The 21,734-nt window shown below is 48.2% G+C and overlaps 2 protein-coding genes across 5 annotated transcripts in view; one reads left to right on the plus strand and one right to left on the minus strand.

Annotated features, from left to right (window-relative positions):
* LOC104351432 (gametocyte-specific factor 1) lies at positions 1-17,568 on the plus strand. The gene is made up of 9 exons (XM_086478163.1): positions 1-22; positions 1,842-1,939; positions 4,163-4,289; positions 5,277-5,363; positions 5,813-5,882; positions 6,837-6,923; positions 8,991-9,062; positions 15,850-15,959; positions 17,402-17,568. Exons 1-9 carry the CDS (start codon positions 1-3, stop codon positions 17,566-17,568), a joined length of 840 nt encoding a protein of 279 aa, XP_086334289.1.
* Positions 16,359-21,734, minus strand: part of GOSR2 (golgi SNAP receptor complex member 2) — a 17,947-nt gene continuing 12,571 nt past the window's right edge. For all 4 annotated transcript variants that reach the window (XM_086477868.1, XM_086477866.1, XM_086477867.1 and 1 more), the window contains one exon: positions 16,359-19,581. In XM_086477868.1, coding sequence (XP_086333994.1) covers positions 19,420-19,581 — 162 coding nt within the window. In that variant the 3' untranslated portion in view covers positions 16,359-19,419. The remainder of the gene's footprint in view (positions 19,582-21,734) is intronic.

The following is a 21,734-nucleotide window of genomic DNA, read 5'->3' on the forward strand; positions in this document are numbered from 1 at the left end:
ATGGAGCTGGAGGATGACTTCGGTGAGGGTCGGGGGGTGGGGGGGGGGGTCTCGCGGGGGGAAGGGGAAGGGGGCCGCCGCCGTCCGCTGCGGGTAGGCCCCGGCCCCGGCGCCGCGCCAGGGGGTCTGGGTCTGGGTCTGGGTCTGTCTGAGCCAAGCGGGCTCCAGGGGGTTGTTGATTCTAGGCCAGTGCTGTGCGGTACCGCACCAGGCGTCCTTCTGGGGCCTGGCCTTTAGGAAGTATCTGAATAAAGTGACTTAATTTGTTTGCGGTGTGTCTCCCCTCGTAGCTGTTGTCTCAGCTGGCTCCAGCCGTGCGTTTTGGGGGCGGTTGTGGGTTTGTGTTTGCACGCGGCCTGGCTGAGGGAGAGGGATCTCGTTTGCACGTGGCATTGCTGTGGTGCTGCAGAGGCTGTGCTCATTGCGGCCTTGTGTTGACTCCATCTACTTCCCTCATCAAGCCAGCTCCTGTGATTTATCATGTTTGCCTCTTCACATACTGTGGTGAGGACTTTCCTTTTCCTCTGGTACTCGTCTGGAGTCTCCTTCTGTTTACTGGTAATGCACCTGGTCTGATCCTGTGTTGAGCCAGTTCGCAGAGAGAAACCACTTCTGATCACTCTCCCAGGGGCAGCTGAACTACTGCAAAGCTTGTCAATCCTTAATGATAAAGTCTTTAGTTTTCAGCTGTTCTAATGGCCTAAACTGGCTAATGGAGGTGAGAGGTGCTCGCAGGTGGCAGAGCTGACAGCAGCAGCCCTGCACAGCAGAGGTGGAAGGAAGGATTACATCCGTCCTTCCTTCCTGGGGGCTTACAGCATGAAGTGTGCTCGTTGTGACTTGCGGGACGACTTAACTAGCTGTCAGCCTGTGGGCTGATAGAGCTCCCTGAGCTGGCTGTAACTGAGCACCAATGCACGGGTAAGAGAAAGGGATGTGATGGCAGGGCAGAGGTTAAACAGTAGTAGCCTGTACTTAGATCTGTTGAAGCTACTGTGTAATCAAATCCTAAATGTGCTAAAAGCCTGTGCAAAAACAGTGGCAGAGGAGAAAGGATGAAAGAAGCCTGGTGTGGCTCCCTGGTTTGTACCCCACAAAGACCCACAGGCAGCAGAGGGGACCTCTGTCTCCTTCTGACTGCCTCTCTTCCTCACTGAGAATATGAACTGTGGGTTTTTTAATGGAGAAAATAATATTTATATATTTCATCTATAGATAGATAAAAATTTCTATCTTGTGTGCATGCATTCATGCTGCTTCACTGTTCAGTGCCTGGATTCTTAGATGTTTTAGCCGGTTTAGTAACTCCTCAGCTCCTAAATAATGGCATGGCTTATGAAAACTTTCATTTAGAAGTCACGTGCACCATGTTAGGCATGCTGCTTCCTCAGAAATTAAACTAAATTTCCTGGCAGCCTTCCTCCAGCAAAACGAGCTGTTGATCAAAAAAGATTTGGTTCAGACTGACAATGCTCCTGCAGGCGCTGGTGGGTGTGTCATCATCCCACTGATTCTCCTCTAAGATAGCTGGAGAAGTACTGCTGTCTTCACTCACTTTAAGTGTGGTTACCTACCTCCTATGGTAACTTAAAGAGTTATTATGCTCGGTGCTACTGACTATTCTCTGTTTTGACTAATGTCCCAGTCACCACAAACTTCAAAATGAATTATGCAAAACAGGTGCCTGCCTTAATGAGTGGTTTCAAGCTAAATACAACTGGTTTAACTCCCTAAGATCACAGCCCTGATGTGGTGGTATGGTTTTTTTTCCCCGCTTCACTGTGTTAGTGATGCTAGATCTTGGCTTTCTAACGTATTTTCTTTTCTCGCTGTTCTACTAGATGTTTTGGATCCAGAGAGATTAATACAGTGTCCGTATAATAAACATCACCGAATCAGAGCCTGTCGGTTTCCCTATCACCTTGTCAAGTGTAGGAAGGTAAGCTGGCCTGCCCAACGAGGCTCTGAATGGAAGTAACTCTGTGCATGTAAATGTGACATGCATGTTCTCATTCTTGTTGCCTTTTCTGGCTGGCTGAGTAAGTTCCTGACAAATAGCCTTATTTAGCCTTTATTTCATATAACTTTATTATTTGTTTAGTAATAGCTTCAAGCACATGTTAATTCACCCAAGACGTGTGGCTTTGTTGAAAGGAGAGAGATTCTTCATAGCTAGGTCAGGGAGGAAATTCTGGTCTCTTCCAGCAGCACACAGGGAGGTCAGAGACATTTTTGCACTTTAAAGTGAAGAGAGAACTCAGTCTGAGTTCTGTGCACCCCTTCTGGCTAGTTAGAGTAGAAGTGATGTTGCAATTCATTCTTTCAGTGCTGGAAATGCAGCTGCGTAAGAGGGTTGGGTTTGGGTTCTTTGGTTTTGCTAATAACTATTTAATGTGCATCTGGCAGAAACTGCACATCGTGGGCTCAGCACATACAGGAGAGGGGTTTTTCCCCCCTCTTCATCTTTTATCCAGAATTTCAGTACAAATCGTTTAATAGGAAGCATTGCTTTTTCTCTTCTCCTCTGTTGTCCTCATGGTTTGTTTTCTTTAAACCTGTCAAGTCCTAGCATCTGACTGAGCTTTGGGTTTTTGCTGAGACCTTTTAGAGGTCGATTGTTCCTCTTTAAGTTTACCAATTAGTTTGCCAATGTGTTTTTAAAATAGCGTAGCAGTGCTGTGCCTTGCAGTTAAGACGCAGTTGTAGGGTGTGTGTCCTGGTATCAGTACTTACAAACAATTCATTTTGGTGGAACTAGAGCCTTAAAAAACATTAAGTAACTAGTGAAAGTGGTGGCAGAGTTAAGCAGCCAGTGCCTCCATCTTTCCAACATTCAAGAGGGCTGAAATTTTCTGTGGTGACCCCCTGCAAATTTTGGCAAGAATGTGTGTGTGAGCTAGATGAACCGTGTTGGCAAGTAAACTTTTAACCACGTTGGGTTTGTCCTTGTATTGCACAACCAATGACCAGACAGTTCTGGCAAGCTTACCTAGTAAAGAGGATGCGGTAAGACAGTGATCGCCAGTCGGACACAGTTGGTGCCTGTAAGTAAACAGCAGGAGAAGGGTCCTCAGGGTGATCGTCCAATCCATCTAAAGATGCCACTGTGATTGTTTGCAGTGGCAAGTGCCTGGGCAGAGACTGTCCTTCTTGCTTGCTAATGTGTTGAATTTTCTTTGCATACCCAATGCGTAAAACCCAATTAAACGCTTCCGCCTGCCCCGGTGTCCCATTGCTTTGTGCAGAACGCAGCCCTGCCTTGGCGGGGCCACTGCAGGCAGAGTCCTGGCAGCCTGAACTGCGTTAGCACAGAGAGGCTTCTGCTGTGCAGCCAGGATAGCTTGGTCAAGCTTGTTGAGGCAAATGATGGACACAGGGACACAGCAACCCTGGCTGTATAGGGTGGGTAATGACAAATGCCTTGGATGTGCCTGCAGCCTGTGCTGCAGTTGCATCAGCGCTAATGGAGGAGACTTGGCCTCCAGCAGCGTCTGAAAAGGTGCTTCTGCCTCTGCCTCAGGGGCAGGTCTGATCCCTGACCAGCCGAGCTGCGTCAGCCGGAACCAGGCAGGCACTGGTACAGTGGCAAAGTCGTGCTTTTCCGGATAAAGGCTGTATCATTTGCAGGGGGTGGGCCAATTGACGGTCGTGACAGCTGAGCACTGCCAACAGAACCTGTGTCTGTCTCTGTTTTACTTGTATGATAATCCTGTGGCACCAAAGTCTGCAGGTGGAATGCTACCAACTCCCTGTTTTGAAAGGTTTAAGGAATTTCTCTGTCTTTGTGCCTGCTTATTTAAAAATATATAAATGGTTTAGATTCGCCTAACATCTCTCCCCTGTTGTTTTTAAAATAGTTTCGTCCGTGCTTTAAACGACACAACCATACTGCCAGTGTTACAGCAAACTATAGGGAGTTTAGCTGAGGGTATGTTTCATTCCAGGGGCTCAGTTTCTCAGTGAATTGTGTTTTAAAGAACAGTCACATTAGTTTCTCCTTGCATTTTTAGTAAGTGTCTGAACAATATATTGCCATGCCTTGCTCAGTCTTTTACTTTTAAAGCAACATCACAAATATCCTTGATTTTTTTTTTTCTATAGATTAGCAAGAGATAAGTGAACTTGAGAGATATGCACATGATTTTGGTTTTCCCTTGTCTAGAGCTACCCTGAAGTTGCAAAGGAATTGGCCACGTGCCCCTTCAATGCTCGCCATCTTGTTCCTCAAGCTGACCTCAGCGATCACATAATGAAGTGCAATGACAAAGGGCTCATTGAGCAAGATATAGGTAAGAGAACCACCTGGGCTCTGAGATGGCTGTTCACCCTGGGCACTGAGGTCTCCTGTTTGTAAGGATAGCTCATAGAACAACCAAAAAGTGAGAGTCAAATTATTGTCTATAGTTTCATGTCACACAGCAGCTTTAACTCAAGTCTTATTTGCTTTGATCTATTGGGTAGGTTCATGAGAATATTGCAGATGCTCCTGCTAGGCCTTGCACATATTTTGTTACTGGGCTTGTTGAATAAAAAGTTGTACCCTAGACTGTGCACACTGAAGTACCTCCAGAAGGAGCTGGGATGCTTTAATGACCAGGAGAGGCCCTTCTCTTTGTAGAGCTGATCTCCCTTTGTTGAGGCTTCACTACTGATGCTGTGTGAAAAGCTGATTTCTACCAAATTGGTGTCTAAGCTGTGGGAACCCCTGCAGCTGTTCTCCTCCAGGGCAACCTGAATAGGTCACTCCCACCAAGACGTGGGGCAGCTCCTCTTCCAGGCTGCTCTGCTGCTGCCCTTCCTTCATCTGCTATCCAGTTAAGATTTCAGTCTCCTGCCCAGTGAGACAAGGTGGGAGGGGGGCTGTACCAAGCCCCCAAAATATTTAGGAATATTGTGCTATGCAGTGTCTTTTCCATCCCCTGCAGTGGCTCTTTAACTGTTGCCACACTACAGAGCATATAGATAGTTTTCTGTCTTCTGTAGAGTTGCACTGAGGCTAGCAGTGGTGCCTGCATCCATGCAAGCAGGTTTCCTCTTCACTCGAGCATTCCTGCCACAAAGTTCAAGGAGGCAGAGTCTTCTCCTGGTCATTGAAGAAGGCAAATTCAAAGTTGCTCCATTTCAGATCAGTACCTGGCTCCTGGGTGTACCTCACCTATTGGCATTGTGCAGGGTTTCCTCTAAAGCCAAGAGATGTTTTACAGCTTGATCCAAAGCACTTAATGCCTCTGAAGCAGGATTGACTGCTACTCACAGAGTTTTCTCTCTTCCTGAAGTGATTCAGTCCTCTGGCTTCCAGAGAGAGCAGATGACTGCTGTGAGCACATGGGAGGCACCTCCATGTGATGAAGACTGGGAAACAGGTGAGGAGCTTCTCCATCTGCCACATTGCTGCCTCCTCCCTGATCTTGTCCTTCAACTCCGCTTGGGACAGTGTGAGTCCAGAGATGCTGTTCACTTAGGTCTCACTTGTAGGACACCTTGCTTCTGCTCATTCCTAAAAACCTACATCTCTCCACCCAGCAGGCTTTTCTTGGTGAAGAGATCTATTCAACGTGCCTGCCATAACTGGCATGGAGATGTATTTCCAAGCATCTGCTTCTTCCCATATAAGCTTTTGTGTAGTGATGACAATGGAAACATGATAGCTTTTATGTTCCTCAGTTAAATGATAGTGAAGCAGACACATTCATCATGAGATCAACTTTTACTCCCTCTTGAACATGTAGAAACATGACAGAGATATTCCTGATCTGATGGTGGTTGCTGGAGTTTCTTAGTTCTGAGCCACAACATCTGTGTTCTTTTGCAGAGTCGTTGGACCAGTCGGATTCTCCTTTTGTTTGGGGCATGACCAGCTCTGGTGCAAACAAGGAGCAAATGCAAGTTTGATTCCTTACAACAGTGTTTTGTGTGGAGGAATATTGCAGCCTGCTCCCAGCCCAGCCTTGATGGCTGACTTTGCTGCTGTACAAACCCTGGGAGGAGAGCTGCTGATGAACAGGGAACGTCCTTAGGGTGCCAGTTCGGTGTTCCTTGCTTTCTCGCGTGACTGGCCCGTACAAGAGAAGGAATGCCTTGGGCACACAGATGCTCCCTGCTCTTATAGGCATGTGGCAGGGTGCTTTTCCTGCCCATGGCCTGTGTTTATCCTGCTGGATGTCTGGCCAATGTGCAGGGGAGAAAGGTGCTGAGCATTTATGCTGACTTCAGAAATGTGGCCAGGTGCCTCCCTCTGGAGCCTTTTCAAATAGTTACTGAGCTTCTGTTGGGCTAATGGTTAGCTAACAGTCCCTGGTGACCTCTTGTCGCCTTAGACTTGGCAGATGTGATGGCATTAAGACCCGATATGAGCAGAAATTTCCCCCTCTTGCCCTTTGCAAAGCGTAATGATAGTTTGGGGTTGGGGCAGTGAGGAGCTTAATGGCTAGTTGAGGACTGAATGGAGCTGCTTTGACTGGTGTCATTGATCCGACAGTGGATCGTGACTGCAGGCTGTATATACAGGATGTGATGGCACCACCAGAGTTGCTAAAGCTTGTTTTAAGGTTTGTCTAAGCCCATGTGCAGCAACAGTCTGCGCCTGACAGCTCTGCAGTTCTGTTAGCTCAGCCATGATATGTACCTCTCCATAAGGGGTGACAACAGCGCTATCTGGTTTCACTTTTAGAGTTTTTGGAAAACTTTCTAGTGTTTAGAGCATATGTAGTGCTTCTAAGCACCACCACCTCTGAGTGGCAAAGTACCGTCCCCTTATGGCCCTGCTCTCCTTCATGCTCTAGTAAAAAATTTAGCAAGTGCAGTTGTCAGAAGTAACTGAAGTCTTTCTGTTCCAGTACCGCCGCTGAACAGAATTGCCTGCCTTCGAGAGTACGTGCCCCTGAGTCCTTCCCTTACACTGGGGAATCGTGGAAAGGCTGTAAGTACTGTGCACGTGGTGTGGGCACTGGGACTTCTGTAGATGGTGACAGTTGCTGAAATCTCTGGCTGCAGCAGTGCTTTATGGCCAGGGCTGCATGGACAGGAGGGGTAGTGTATAACACCTCCCTCCTCAAGAGCAGCTTCTGAGGGAATCTGGTGCTTGGACCATCCTCTATATCCTCTGTTTCATGTTCTTGACAGGCACTAAATTACAGTGATCCAGTTTAAGCAGCCCCGCTCCCCAGCCACTTTGTCTAAACGAGTCCTTCCACACCGTCTACACTAACCCCTTTCACCCCCCCACTCTTCCCCTCCGCCCTCCCGACTTGAACCGAATGATTTCCTTGCTTTGTGCAGCTCTGCTCACTGTCAGACACAGCTCAGTCAGAGCAGGGGTAAAACTAGGGCTGCTTAAGTCAGCACTACTGGGGAAAAAAAACCTGTCAAATTACATCTGGAGGTGAGAGGGAGGGAGGTTCCTGTGTTGAAGTGTCTGACGCTGAAATCACAGACCATTATTTGCCATTAGCAGCAAATCGAAAGCTTAAAGGTGCTTCAAGGAATGACTGTCTTGTTTCCCACCTGGAGCGACTAAATCCCATCCTCTCGGGGCTTTGCAGGCACCGCTTCTGCACAAGCCAGTGCCTGTGCAGTGGCCGTAGTGTCAGGCTGAATCTGCCAAACCAAATTGAAGTGTCGCTTGTAGATAAGCCTTGTTGCCAAGGTGACAAGTGCTGCTTCAACAAAGGCCACTGTCACTTGGGGGAGTGAAGGAAATTCTTGTCTTTTTCTTGGTCTTGTGCAAAAAATGTGCCTTGCCCTTTCCAGAGTTTGGAGTACTAGCATCAGTTTCCCCTGGAAGACCGTTCCCCCCAGCACTAAATGGCTCCCTTCCTAGGACCACAGGACTCCTGCAGATGCCAGATATTCTTTGGACCTGATGGCAGCACTCTGTGGACTTGGCTGTTGCTTCATGGCATGTTTTGTAAAACTGTCCTTGGTTGCCAAATCTTTTTCCCAAGCATTTGTTTTGTAAGTTACCCTCATCTTCATTTGATAGTCTTTGTTACTGTTACTGAGTGAACAGACTGATAAATTTACACAGCACCAACTCAGAAACCTTCTCTCCTCAGGCAGCAGTGAGTAGTTAACAGAAAGAGCGCAGGAATTAGCAAGTCTGTGTGGGTTCACTTGTCAAATGGCAGCGCTGATGATCAGTGAAGTTGTTCTGTTTGCTTCAGTGATTTGGAAACAGCAGGAGAAATCTTCTGAAGTGGGATGGGGTTTAAGGGGCAGGGGTGGTGTTAAGTTGAGGAGGTAAGGTCTGGTTGGGTTCCCAATCAGAGAAGTGATAGTGGGGAAACAGAACAGCCTGGGTAGTTGCACATAACGCTGAAATCTTGTCCCTTAGCTTGATGCTTTAAAACAAGTGTGTGCATTTGCAAGCAGCCCCTTCAGAGTTGTGTGCTTAAGATGTTTTGTGCTAACTGTAAACGAGGGGATGTAGTTATGCTGGGGGGTGTCCCTGCGAGAATGGCAGATTTCTGTGAATTCAGGCCTTGGTGCAGCAGGAACTGTTATAGTCCCATTTCAGTGGAAGTCAGGAACCGCACAACAGAGTAATTTCCAGAAATTTCTACCCTGCACCACAAGCATGTGTCTTGCATCTGCAAAGCAACACTACATATTACTGTTCTCAGGATTATATGGTGTCTAGAGTGATTTCTGTGGAACTTCTACTGGACGTGTGTGAAAACATTTGGTTGTTTGCTGGGGAGGTGCAGAGAACTTTCTCTGCAGTGAGCTGTGGTCGTAAGATCTGTAGCCAGCAGAATCATATTGGAGGGCCTGTTACAGCCTGTAGAGCATGACGTAAGTTCTGAGAGTTTGTCTAGTCTGTAAAGAAGCTGAGACTTCCTACTGCGTGATGTTTGATTAAAATTATCTGGATCAGCCAAACCTAGAACTATTTTTTTCTGTCCATGCATTTTTTGCCAGCATTTGAGTTTGTCCACATAGAGTATGTAAAGTGGACAGTTTTGATTTTTAAACCACGTTGTCATTTACAGAGACTTCTTCTTCCTAGAAAGCATCTCGATCGTGCCTTTACAGCTTCAAGCCTTAAGCCTTAACTTTGTCACGTGGGTGCGTGGCGCTTCAAGTCGTACAATAATGGGGAATCCTCTGTGAGTTCCTCACAATATGCATAATACCAAAGAGATGAAGTTTAAAGAGTACACTTAAATACTTGTCTGGTTTCAGTTAGGGTTTTGTAGTTTTCTAACACTTAAAATACATTTGAGAGCTCTAACATTGAGGGGGCAGGGAGGGAGGAGGCAGGAATGGTTTAAGTCACTAAAAATGCGTGTTTGGGTCTGCGTAAACATTTGGATCCAGCAGTATATTTCAAAAAATGGATGCAAAGTACAAAACGGAATCTACAAACACAAAGAATTAAGAAACCAGACATGGTATTTGTCTAGAAAGCAATTAATGCCTCTCACATTTTGCAAAGAAAGTTCCTCAAAATACTGAATTTTCACCATTTGTATTACTACCAATGTAAAACAATACATGTTGTCTAGAATGTGCAAAATTAGGATTACTTTAAAGTTCGGTTCTGTCAAGGTTCTTTGGCAATTTAGAATAAAAAGGTTATGAATACTCCTGGACTCATTTTTTTAAGACATCTGCAGTGATTTGTTATACACTATTTCTGTTGAATAAGTAAATGCTTACACAGTAAGCCCTCCACTCAACCTTTATTTGATTATTTTTTTGTCACTTTGAATGAAAGTGGTGACAAATGTCAGCTCTTTGATTGTTGCTGGTTTGACTGCAGCAGCTTATTTGCAGGATTTGTGGGCCAGAGGATTATAATTTTACAGATAGACGCCATAATTGGGCCCTATTATCCTAAGCTCGTTTAATTGCCTGGTGGTGAAAGACTGGCAGTACTTAGTGCTGCGTAACTACCTGCGTTTTGTTGGGTCTCTCCACTTGTCTGCACTGCAGAGGAGGTGAGCTTGGGGTGCACCTCCTCCCAGGAGCCACATTGCCCCAGGCCCCAGCTCTTCATCAGGGTGAATCCTGAGAGAGCAGTGTTCTCCAATAGGCCTGCCTTCCTGGAAAGGACAAGGTGGGCTTGGCAGGTCATGGCCGGGACCTCAGAAGATCTCCTGGCCACAATAATCAGAGGTTAGGGACCACAAGAAGTGAGTTTGTCTTGTAGGGCGGGTGCAGCCAACGCAGGACTGAGATCTGAAAGCCTGTATCCTTCTGGGCAGCTTCCTCGAGTATGTCCTGCATGTGCCACTGCCTCTGAAGAACAGGAAACCCGTCATTTTCCTGTTCCCTGTAGTGATCTGGGAATGCAAGATTAACAGGCTGTAAGGCTGTAAAACACAAAGATGACCCTGCTTGAGTTTTATGACTATTTAAAATCCCAGTATCGTCTATCATTGTGCTGTTTGCTCCCTTTGGTTGTTTTGTGTTTACCACAGGACAGGGAATGTTTTAAAAAGCATGTTGGATGGCACCTACTCCAAGGTGGCAGAGCGAGGAGTTTCATGTGACTGTCACTGCGGTTACAGCCACGTGTTCCTGTGTCAAATCCTTGGTCTCTCTTGTGATGGTCAGGCTGTGCAGTGCTGGAGCCTTCACCCACTTCACTAGAGGTTGGATGTGTCCCTTGCCAGGAGAAGGTGGTGGGATGTAAGGAAATAGCAGCCCCTCTTGGCCTGCCAGGGGGGGTTTCAGAGCACATGCCTGAGTGACTCCCCCAGCCTGAGTTTCTTGGTAGGTTAACAGTGCCTGTGCTCACCCTGAGCGCTCCTGTGGGTGCACCCTACCTGCTCAGCCATTTCTGCCTTGGCTGAGCCACCAGCTCTGCAGCAATGGGACTGGTCTGACTAGAAATGCCTACGGAAATTTGGGGTAGGAGTTGTTGTGTCTGCAGTTGTCCCTGGTGACTCAGGAGGGAGGAGAGGAGGCAGCGTTTACCTTTAGGCACAGATTCCTCTGTGTTGGAGAGCCTGGACGCACTGGAGTTTGTTGTTGTTGTTTCTCCCAGTGCCTGTAGCCCTGCGTGGTGTCTGATGGGTCTCTCCACCCCTGGTTTGCACCCGGCCACTGAGGTGCAGCAGCTCTGCTCAGGGCTGAAGTGCACCCGTGCTGTTGGTGCAGCTCCTGGATGCACAGACCCCTAGTGCTCTGCCTTGTCCCTGTGGCTCACTGTGTGGTTCTGCACAAAACATACAGGGCCACAAAGATGACCCAGGGGTTGGAGCAGCTCCCCTGTGAGGACAGGCTGAGGGAGCTGGGGTTGTTCAGCCTGGAGAAGAGAAGGCTCCAGGGAGACCTTAGAGTGGTTAAAGAGGGGTACAGGAAAGGTGGGGAGGGACCCTTGATCAGGGAGGGTAGTGGTAGGACGAGGGGTAACAGTTTCAAACTGGAAGAGGAGAGATTTCGATTAGATATTAGGAAGAAATTCTTCACTGTGAGGGTGGTGAGGCACTGGAACAGGTTGTCCAGAGAGGTGATAGATGCCCCGTCCCTGGAAACACTCAAGGTCAGGTGGGACAGGGCTCTGAGCAACCTGATCCAGCTAAAGATGTCCCTGCTCACTGCAGGGGGTTGGACTAGATGGCCTTTAAAGGTCCCTTCCAATCCAAAAGGCCCCTTCCAAGCCTTGATTCTGTGACTTTCTCCCACTGAAAGGCTGAGCCCGCACTGCAGGACCCCCCCATGCTGTCGCTGTGCTACAGGGGCTGGAGCACAGCAAGGTGCAAAGGTCTAGGTGGATCAGTGGGGAACCAGATCACTTCTTCGCCCTTGTGGGTTCTGTGTTCCTCATGGGCTGATTGGGACAGCGCAGCCAGCTCCCTGCAGTTCCTGCTGTGGGGGCCCTTGCTTCTGGATCCTTGCTGAGTCAGACCCTCCTCCGCACCTTGGTGGTCTGCTGTAGGGTCCCAGCTCCTCTCTGCTTGGCCACCAGCTGCAGCTGGCGCAGGGACACCATGAGCAGGGCCGTCAGCCGCTTCCCACACTGTCCCTGCTGTTCTCATCTGCAGAATGCAGCACATGCTTCCGCTCAGCAGAGCTGCGGTCCACTGGCGCAGGAAAGAAGTGTCCTGTCTCCAGCCTTCCCTCTCCTCCCACTGGTTCTAGAGCACTGAGGAAGACAGAAACCCCTTTCCTCCTCACTCGCATGGATAAAGCCAGGCCTGCACACAGATTCATTTATTTTTCACTTTGCTGTGGTGCAGGGAGAGGGGGGAGCTCTGCCTTCAGCCACACATCTTTTCAGGGTCAAGGCCTGCCTGGATGGATTTGGTTCTGCCCTTCTGGCACTCAGCAGGTTGCACCGCTGAGGTCTCTGGGCCCTTTATTGCTGACTCTAGAAGTCCATGCAAGCCTCTGGTGACAGCCAGATCCCACAGAGATGCACTTGCGCTGCGGTGTGTCCGTATGCATGGTTCACATCCAGGGGCATAGCCTGGGAAAAACACACTCCCCTGTCTCTCCCTCCCCCAGCAGTTCAGACTGCTCTCTTCCCAGTGCTGTCTTCAGCTAACTGGGATTTGAGTAGTTGTGTTTGTTCCCAGCCGATATCCAGGAGACCAGCACTGTCCGGTGTCCCCCCATCAAAGGGGGCAGGGTTCCTTGATACTGCAAATAAGCAGCTTTGAATCTGATCAATTAAATCCTGCTTAGTCACTCTTCTAACCTAATCATCACACATAAACACAGGGTCCTGAGCTATGTTCGCTCCTACCCAGTGCAAAAGGGGAGAGGGTGAGAGGAAGAGAGGGAATAAAGAAGACTTTCCATGGTGGGGGTGTTGTTTACAAGCAAACATAAAGTGCTGGAGGTGGGAGAGCGAGAAGGGGACAGATCTACCTGGTGGGGCAAGTGAACAGAAGCTGCAAAAATGCCCCTTCACGCTTGTTCTGGAAGGTGACCAAGCTCCTAGTGTTGTTTTGCCTTTGGAGTTCAGTGTCCAGCTCCTGTTTCTGTGCTGTGGTCAGGAAGGCTGGAGGAGAAGAGCTGAGTGGTGGTGGAGACCAGGCTGCCCAGGGACTCTCTCCAGACTAGAGCCCTTGTGTTCAAGGTATACCCTGCACTTTGCAGCAGTAGTTCAGCCTGAGTTACGCAGATGAGTTCCATGTGGTGTTTCCTTCAACTCCCCAGCGAACCACCTCCTGCTCCTGAACTTCAGGTTCCAGCAGGAGAGACTGCCTGGGGTTACCGAAGGCGGCACAAAGTCTCCTTTTTCTGGCAGATCAGGCTCTGGCTGCAGATCTCAACTTCACAGCCAAACCACATTTAAGAAGTCATTTCCCCTTCCCTGGCTTTTAGTCCAGGTTATAACTCATAAAACCAAAACCATGGTTTCATCTTGGAGGTCATTTACAAGCGCTCGCTCAGCCACAGGCTGGAAATCAAAGCAGTGGCTGCCTGAGCTGCACACACAGCTGCAGACCTGAGCGTTTCTCGTTTGAAGCGTTAGCCAAATGGTGCAGACAAGGTGTCTCCTTATGCAGGTCTGACGTACATGTTCCAGGGCAAGCAGATTGAAACAGCCCGTTCACCTCCGATCCAGTGTCCAGGAAAGCGTCTCACACAGCGTTCCCAGCCCTGCCGATGTCTGGGTGCCTCGTGGCGGCTGTTCCTGTTCCCTGGAGTGCACAGGTCACCGTGGGAAGGATCATGGCTGTCATGTCTCATCCTTGCTGCTGTGATGTCCGTGTCCTGGGAGTGCTGCCGTGAGCCACTGGGATCGCAGGTATCTCCTGCTGCATGGGCAGCCGTGCCGATTGCTCCCAGCTAGCCCCTGCCATTTGGGCTCCAGAGGCAGACAGGCACTTGAACACTCATCCCAGAGCCCTGGCACCAAACCAGGTGGGATCCCTGGCTCTGCAAAGTCCCTGAGGATTTCTGTAGGGCTCTTCCCAGCTGCCACTGGCCAGCCTGGCCGTGCCCTCCTCCCTGCCCATAAGGAGGGGATGCACCAAGCCAGCATCTGCCTTACTCCGGTGATACCGTGATGGCCAAGGGCGGCAGCAGCACCCATTGACTATATCCAGCCCAACTGATGTCTCTGACAACATACCTGCCCTGTATTTTGCAAGTCTGATACCATCTGAAGTCTAGCTGGGTTATCGTTTCTGCCCATTTCCAGAATGTTGCTGTTCTTCTCTGGCACCTGGTCACTGTTTTATTCCACCCACCACCCCTTTGCTTTTAGCTTTTCACCTCCCTAAATCAAGGTACAAAGATACCCAAGAGTGGTACAACAAGAGCCAAATGATTGCCTGGGGAGGAGGAGGGCAGATTGCTGCCAAGCATCCACCCAGGACCGCAGCAGCTGGTGCTTGCAGGGAGAGCTGGAGCTGGGCTGAGAGGCTGGCAGGGGTGTGCAGGGAAGGGCTTCAGCATCCAAAGGCTGCGGGCAAGATAAAACAGAGTGAGGCAGGAGCACCCCCTGCAGAGCAACGATTAAAGTTTCTACATTTACACTGTTGGCGTGAAAACATGATGCCATCACCTTTGGATTGTGCTATAGCTCATGAATTTTTTTCTTCTGCAGTTGAGGCATTCGATATTGTTACTGTAGTCCTGGGTAGCGTCCTCATTGTTTCTGTTTTACTCTAAAGGAGGTGTTGATTTTTAACACCTATCAGTTGTAATCATGCATTATAGGGTTAACATTTGGTATACATATATAGGCACACATATTAAGCTTTGATTCTAGACAAGTACAAACATCCTCTAGTATTTATCTGTACTATCTTCCTTCTAAATTAATTCTACTCCACCCAGTCATAATGTCTTATTATTCATTATCTCCCCCTCCAATCTGCATATACATTAAACAACTCTGCTTTTAACTGCTAAAATACTATTTTTTAAAATAAAGTCTCTTTCTTTTAAAACTTCTCCCTCTCTGTTTCATACCCTCCTAGATTTCTTCTGCACATAGTCACACCTTAAAGCATGCTGCTGAAGCAACAATACTATTTCTAAGCTTGAGCTGCTGCTTATCCTGTTGAAGTCCTTCAGGGGACCACCCTAGAAGATAAACTGTGAAGACCCATCTCAGCAGGCTGCCAAAGGCTGGTCTGATCTATGTATCTAGTTTATACCTACAGCACTGGATGACTTTTTAACTTTTTGCATTCTTGGCTGGATATTTTCTGATGTAGTAAGTGTTTTGTAGCTGTGGGGAACATGAATTACTGCAAAACAAAATGTAATTACAAGAGAAAGATAATCCAGCCCCTTGATCTCGCATTTTAAATCCACAATCTCTTTATCAACAGCCACGTTTTGCCCTCTAAGCTCTTCCTTTGCTATCCTTCGTCAGAACCTAGAAGGAAGGTTGAGCAGGACACCGGGATGTCAGCCCCCACCACCTGCAGCATTAGCAGGGAGAGGGCAGGAGAGGCGAAGGTCTGGCCCCTCTCCGGGGCCAAAGATGGAGCGGGCAGAGCACACTGAGCTCCTGAGTTATCTTCCCCACAGCATAGCTGCCACCTGCACCCAGCTCCCACACTCCTGTTCCACCACTCAGCCAAGAGACCACTACTGCCATTTCTCCCCCCCATCCTGAGCCACCACCACTCCCACACGAGCCTGCCATGTCACCACCCATCTCACCAGTGAGAGCCAGCACTGGGAGCGCCTGGTCTGGAGCCAGCACCCAGTCCCACACCTTCCAGCCCCACAGCGCAGCAGGAGACTCACTTCTTACCAGACCAGACCAGACTACTCCACAGCCTCCCTGCAACCTCTCCCTGCTGGTGCCTTCTCCTCCCCAGAACCCTCCTCCTCTCTCCATCCATCCTCAGTGAACTGGGAAGAAAACCCACCCCACGTTTCCCATCTCCTTTCACCTCATTGCACACTTTCTCCCTCCATCCGCAGGACTTTCCGGGGTTATGCCTCCCTGCGTGTTTCCATCTGGCTCCGCACTCCCCCACTTGACAGAAGCCCGAAGAGCCAGTCCCCTCCCCAGGGCACTGCTTCCCCCTCAGGTGGGGCACCTGCCCCAGCACTGTGCGAGCAAACAGCGGGAGGCTGCAGGAGGACTCACCTCGCTGCCCCTGTAGTGGCCCCTTCGCTTTGGCTGATGGCTTTGGTTCCTCTGGCCACCACCAACACATTTCTAGAAGTCCTTCCCGTCCCTCACTAGCTTCAGTGCCAGCTGAGCTGTGGTTTTGACCCTTGAGTGACACCTGTCCCTTCCTCCGGGGTAGCTGACCCCTGCTTCCACCTTCTGTGAACTTGCTGTTCGCATCTGAGCTCTGGCAGGGGTTCCCTGCTTGGCCAAGGCACCTTCTGCCCTACCTGCCTTGATGCTTAGGATACTGGAATTTGTCCAGCTTGTTCAAGCATTTGGGCACCTTATGTGTTAGTCAAGGTAAAAAACTTCATTTTGGTTGAAAAATCTTTATTCACATAACACATCACATGAATCACATCATGTCCCACCCTTGCCCCTTCATGTATAAAATACTGGTAAAAAGGTTTTTTCAAGAGGCAAGTTAATTTCCACAGTGTCCTCTTGTGAGAGAGCAGTTTGCCCAACAGTGGGAACGCTTGCTGTGCCACAGAAGTTCAGAAGCAAAACGGCTCTGTTGAAGGAAGTGTAGCCTTTAGTAAGACAGGGAACTTTACGGAGAGCAGCAACATGTGTAAAGCCACCAGGGTTTCGGCTCTGTCTCACTTCATGTTAGCAGAGATCCTGACCCTACCTGCGCTCCCGCTGTGGCACACTGTAATGACAGAGGCTGGAGGGTTTTACACCAACCATCCGAGATAGCAGAGATGCTCCTGTAAATCACTTTGGACTTAACATGCTGGACAGATTGGTTTGAAATTGCAGGTCATCAAATCCAGTTACCTCAGTGGTTCCTTCAAGCCCCACGTCTCGCCTTTAAACACAGTGAATCGCAAGGACACTTTGCTTACAAAAGGGAAATTACCCTACACGAGGACAAGGAGACTCTAAAAGGGCAAAGTACATGAACAGAGAAACATGTATTAAAATCCAAGCTAGTCTCAAAAACAGAAGAAAAATCCAGTTCCAATTATTTGATGGCTCCTGCCACAAGCCAAAAAAGGAAACATGTTGGCTGGAGTCCCGCCTTGGTACAAGACAAATCCTGCTACACCGCGTCACAACTATATAAACTTCAAACACGGTCAAATGACGTCCTTTAAACACCAAACCACAGAGCTGTAAAATCAAGGTCGAATTGGACCGATTTATTGGAACAGAAAAAGATTTGCCAGGGACCCCTTACAAGGTGCCCAACTGATCTCATAGAAGATGATCTCGTAAGTGCATAGTATGCTACTCCATCAGATTTCATATTTAAAATAAAGTAAATTTCGATTTAGGCTTTAGATTACAGACACAGCAAGACAGGTGATCTGTCACTGCAGACTTCCTCTTTTCCTTTTAACTCCCTAGTCCCTCAGGCTCAAATGAAAACAGATTCTGTACGTGGTCTGCTCACGGGTTGCCTTGGGAAGGCCGAGCAGGCTGAACACAAGAGCACGAAACGCTTCAGAAGCGCCAAACACACCGAGAAGCACAGAAGGGGCGGCCGGAAGGCGTGCAGCACACAGGACGGGTGACAGGCGCCGAGGCTTTCCCGCTTCTGCTGAACCACCCGATAGGACTATAGGCACTGACAGCACCTCGGCCTCCCCTCCGGTGTCTGGCTCTCCTCTTGCACTGGGTTCCACGTACAAGGCTGACTGGCCTGTGACAGCTGATCGAACTGGGTGCTCTCCCCTGGGCTTTAAGTGATGGCACTTTAGTTCTGCACCAGTGAACAGACTGGCTAAAGCCCGTGTCACTTGCCCGTATTAACTGACCTCCATTCCTCACAGTTATTAATACCATTTCTGCAAGTTTCTAACAGGCTATGTAATAAAAGCAAAGCTTATTGCAGCAAAGACAAATGCAGAACTTGTAATCTATTACTAATTAAAAGACCCACAACCATTCCAGATTAAAAAAAAAAAAATGAATTGCCTGCATTATGCCACATCATTTGAGTATGACACTTCTGTGCCACTGTCAGACATCTGGAAATGCTCCAGACTTGTACACAAACCGAGACAGGAATGTATCTGAAGGCTGACTGAAATGGATGATGCCCAAAATCGCAGGGTGGCCCCTCTAACAGAGTCCCCCCATCTGCAGGGAAAGGAGCGCCGTATTTAAACAAGGGGGCATACCCTAACCATGAATGTTTAAATGTGGACAGACACCTGCAACCAAGGAGGTACGCCCAAGCTGGCTATCACCCCTGTGAGACGGTACGTGGGGATGTGCGAGAAGGTCCTTCACGGTAATTTTGTACAAAGGCTAACGCCAAGAACACCCTTCCCAAGGATGAGGGACGTTTACCTTCCCAAGGCACGTAACTCTTCTGACAACTGCTTTTAAGTGAAAGGTCGGTTGCCCTGATCCCACGGTGACTCTGAATGTGACGAGCAGCAGACAGCCCACTCCAACTCCAAGAACATAAACATCACAAAGCTGAATCTGAGCACAGCGAGGACTTGCCTGTTTCATCGATTCCAGAAACATCAGCTACAGAGCACAAAACCCCAACCAACCGCCTCAGAACATGAATACAACTCACCAAAACGTGACGTGCACCAGCATTAAGTGTCTTACAGTGTTCAGAGGCTGGATTTGGCACTAGGCACAGTGAGATGACACAGGCCTGATGTGCATCTGACTGAAAGCAGGCAGGAGTACAGCATTCAGCTTCCACTGGGAAGCAGCGGGGCATAAAAAGGTACCAAAACATACCTCAGATGAGAAGTATTTCAGCCTAAAATGGGAAGATTCGTGCTGGTTAATACTGTATGCGTAAACAAAAAAGCTGAGGTTGTAACGGTGCTTTCAGACCCTTCCCCACAAACCCTTCTCCCTCCAAGCAAAATGGTGAGTTTGCAGATGGGAACCCTTCGCTTACCTCCTCCTCTTACACCGCAGAAGCGTGCCCACAAACAACGCGAAATTCTCTGAGTGGCATTCTTTCATTGCAAAATACAGTGATCAGGGTCACCTGGAGCTAGCACAGGGAAGAGCTGGCATGAGCTACCTCTCATGCTCTGCATTTGCATCCTCTTGTCCTTCCCTGCACAAAAGGACACTCCTACCTTGCAATACAGCTGGGCAAAATTTTCTCTTCTGCTTCCTATTTAACCAGATTCTTAAACTCACAGACAGTAAGGTGAGCGCAGTAAAGGCTGGGGTTATTTTTATAGGGCCATTCTCAACTACAGCGTCCCCAGAGAAATTAGTTTCCCTACATGCTTTCCACACGACATGTGTCTGAGCGTGATTTGTAAACTCTGAAGTTCACAGGAGGGGCTCATCCAAAGCAGCGCTCAGAGGAAAGTACAGTCTAGAGGACAGTCCATCTTGCTCCAAAAGACAATCTCCTCTGGCGACAGTTCAGTAGCTCATGTGAGATACTGCACGACGAGAAACATAATTACACAAGTCAAAATCATTCCCCCAATCATGAAGTATTTATCTTGAAAGGCTCGCTTCTCAATCAGCCGCATTACCGTATTGGATAAGCCCAACATATTGGCAACATCCAGGATCTTCTTGTGAGTACCCTGAGAATAAAAAAGACAGCAAAGAAACAATTAACCTCATGGTCCAACACTCCTTATTCCACAGTCCAAGCATATTTCATCATGGGTGGCAAGCGATGAATTCTGATCAAAGGAACTTGCTGTCAGCCAACAGTTCCTACAATTTCAGAGGAGATGGCCACAGGACCCTGGACATAGTGGATGATGAGACGAATTACTTCACACACATGAACTGATAAAGACTGTGGTTAAAGATACTAAACAATCTGTCCAGACAGAGACATCATAAAGAGTGGCTCGGAGAAAATGCACTCCTTGTGGAGGCATTAAGTTTTTCTGGTCCTTTTTCAAACACACAGTCTAGTAAGAGCTTGAAGCTTCTTATCAGACAAACCTTTCTTGCAGAACTATCCTGCTGAAGTGCGGTTCATATCAACAAGAGATTGAAAAGGAGGTCCAGAAACTTGTAAGGCTAATGGTAGAGTGCAATCAAAAGGCATATGAAAGTGTAATTAATGCAATTCCAAGCAATCCTTCCGGAGAAAAGCGCTGAGCAGACTGCTAGCAGGGGTACTGCAGGCAAGCCCACACCCCAGTTTTGTGAAGCTGGTTGGTATTACTAAGAACGTGGATCCCAGTTACCACACCAGCAGCGAGGACACGACAGAGAACCACCGTGAGCTGCAGGACTGGAGGTACCAGGAAATGAGCTGGGGGAGTCACTTGCAGCAGGAACCCTCCTGCTTTATTTCAGGGCAACGGTCAAAGGGAACTGTGTGAAATACAGGCACGTAGATGGACTCTGGGCACAGGTCAGAGCTGGATATCGTCCCGTCTGGGAAGAAGGGACAGAACTCGGGGCTACAGAGTCACAGTGGTACAGGGAGGGGAGAAGGACCCTTCTAGATAAGCTGGACAAATGGGTCCCAGGGGATGGGCAGGCAGCTCAGCTCACCACAGGCCGTCAGACAGACACGGGCCAGGACCAGCCTCCGTCGCACCTACGAGTGCCCGAAAACGGGCCCTGCTAGGAAGCAGCCTGGTCACACCATGGTAAGGACAATGGACCTGGTCTCTCAAAATGACTTCTGGGTCCAAGTCCTTAACAGAACACCCTGCTTCAGGGTGTTTCTTCTCTGAGCAAGGTCAATAGCAGATTCCCATGACAATGCTCTACTGCCATGCTTTAAATTAAAAACTCTAGCCCCTGTTCCTACAGTTCACTGTACCTTTGGTCTCAGAAAAATAAAAGGGTGAAATTTGAGAATTCTTTTGAATATAAACCTGACTTAAGATCAGAAAAGCTCTCTGAGGACAGACTTCACACCAAGAACATTAGATATACATGCATAGCTTCTCAATCCATAAAATACACATTTTACAATACCAAATTAGGGAAACAGTTTCTTATGTAGAAGGCCTTTTGCTGAAATCAGGTTGTGTCTCTGTTAGTAAAACATAAACACATTTTTCACCTCATTTCATACACCTCACACTAAAGCCCTGGATACCAAGCTTTCAAGTTCAGCACTTTTCCCGTCTCTGCAGCAATCTTTTCACACTACTGTAGAACAAAAGAAAACCTTGCTCAGAGCAAAGAAACCAAATACGGAGCTTTAAAATGAAAGCAAACAATAGGAAAGCGAAGACTTCAATTCTTGCAGTCTGTGGAACAGTGGAATTGTACAACTAGAACAGCTAAAGCCTTGTGACAATTTGGGAACACGTAGTTCACGCCTTTCTATTTATATCCAATACCCAAGAAGTTACATGGAATAACTTGCTTCCAAATTAACCCATTTATCCTTGTAACTGGTCTCTATGCTGCTTCTGCCACATTTGTAAATGGGTGAAGTCTTTGATAGTGTAAGAAAAGCTGAGCTAAGGGGAAAAGGAATATGAACGGATGTTTCCTAAGAACACAATGCTCCCAAAAGAACAGACTATCAACAGCAGTGGGCAGCTTTACTATTAGCTACTGACAACTTCGCTGTTACAGTTCTGACCTGAAGTATGCTTGACTTGCCAGAACTGGCAGCTCAGACAAGGCATGCTTACATTTGCAGAAGGCCCACCATGATCTAACAGGAATCCAGGCACGTTACTACAACGTAACTAGCAAAAGAAGCGAGACAGGACTATGATCTACACGAGGAAATAGTATTTCCTCTCAG

The sequence above is a fragment of the Leptosomus discolor genome, chromosome 25, assembly GCF_034619465.1.
Source record: "Leptosomus discolor isolate bLepDis1 chromosome 25, bLepDis1.hap2, whole genome shotgun sequence".
In the NCBI taxonomy this organism is placed as follows: domain Eukaryota; kingdom Metazoa; phylum Chordata; class Aves; order Leptosomiformes; family Leptosomidae; genus Leptosomus; species Leptosomus discolor.

Excerpts from the sequence above, each read along its gene's own strand:
- LOC104351432 (XM_086478163.1), top strand. The coding sequence starts at position 1 with ATGGAGCTGGAGGATGACTTCG. Across the intron at positions 1,940-4,162 it reads ACCTTGTCAAGTGTAGGAAG|AGCTACCCTGAAGTTGCAAA; the intron begins GTAAGCTGGCCT and ends TCCCTTGTCTAG. Across the intron at positions 9,063-15,849 it reads TTAAGCCTTAACTTTGTCAC|GACTTTCCGGGGTTATGCCT; the intron begins GTGGGTGCGTGG and ends CTCCATCCGCAG.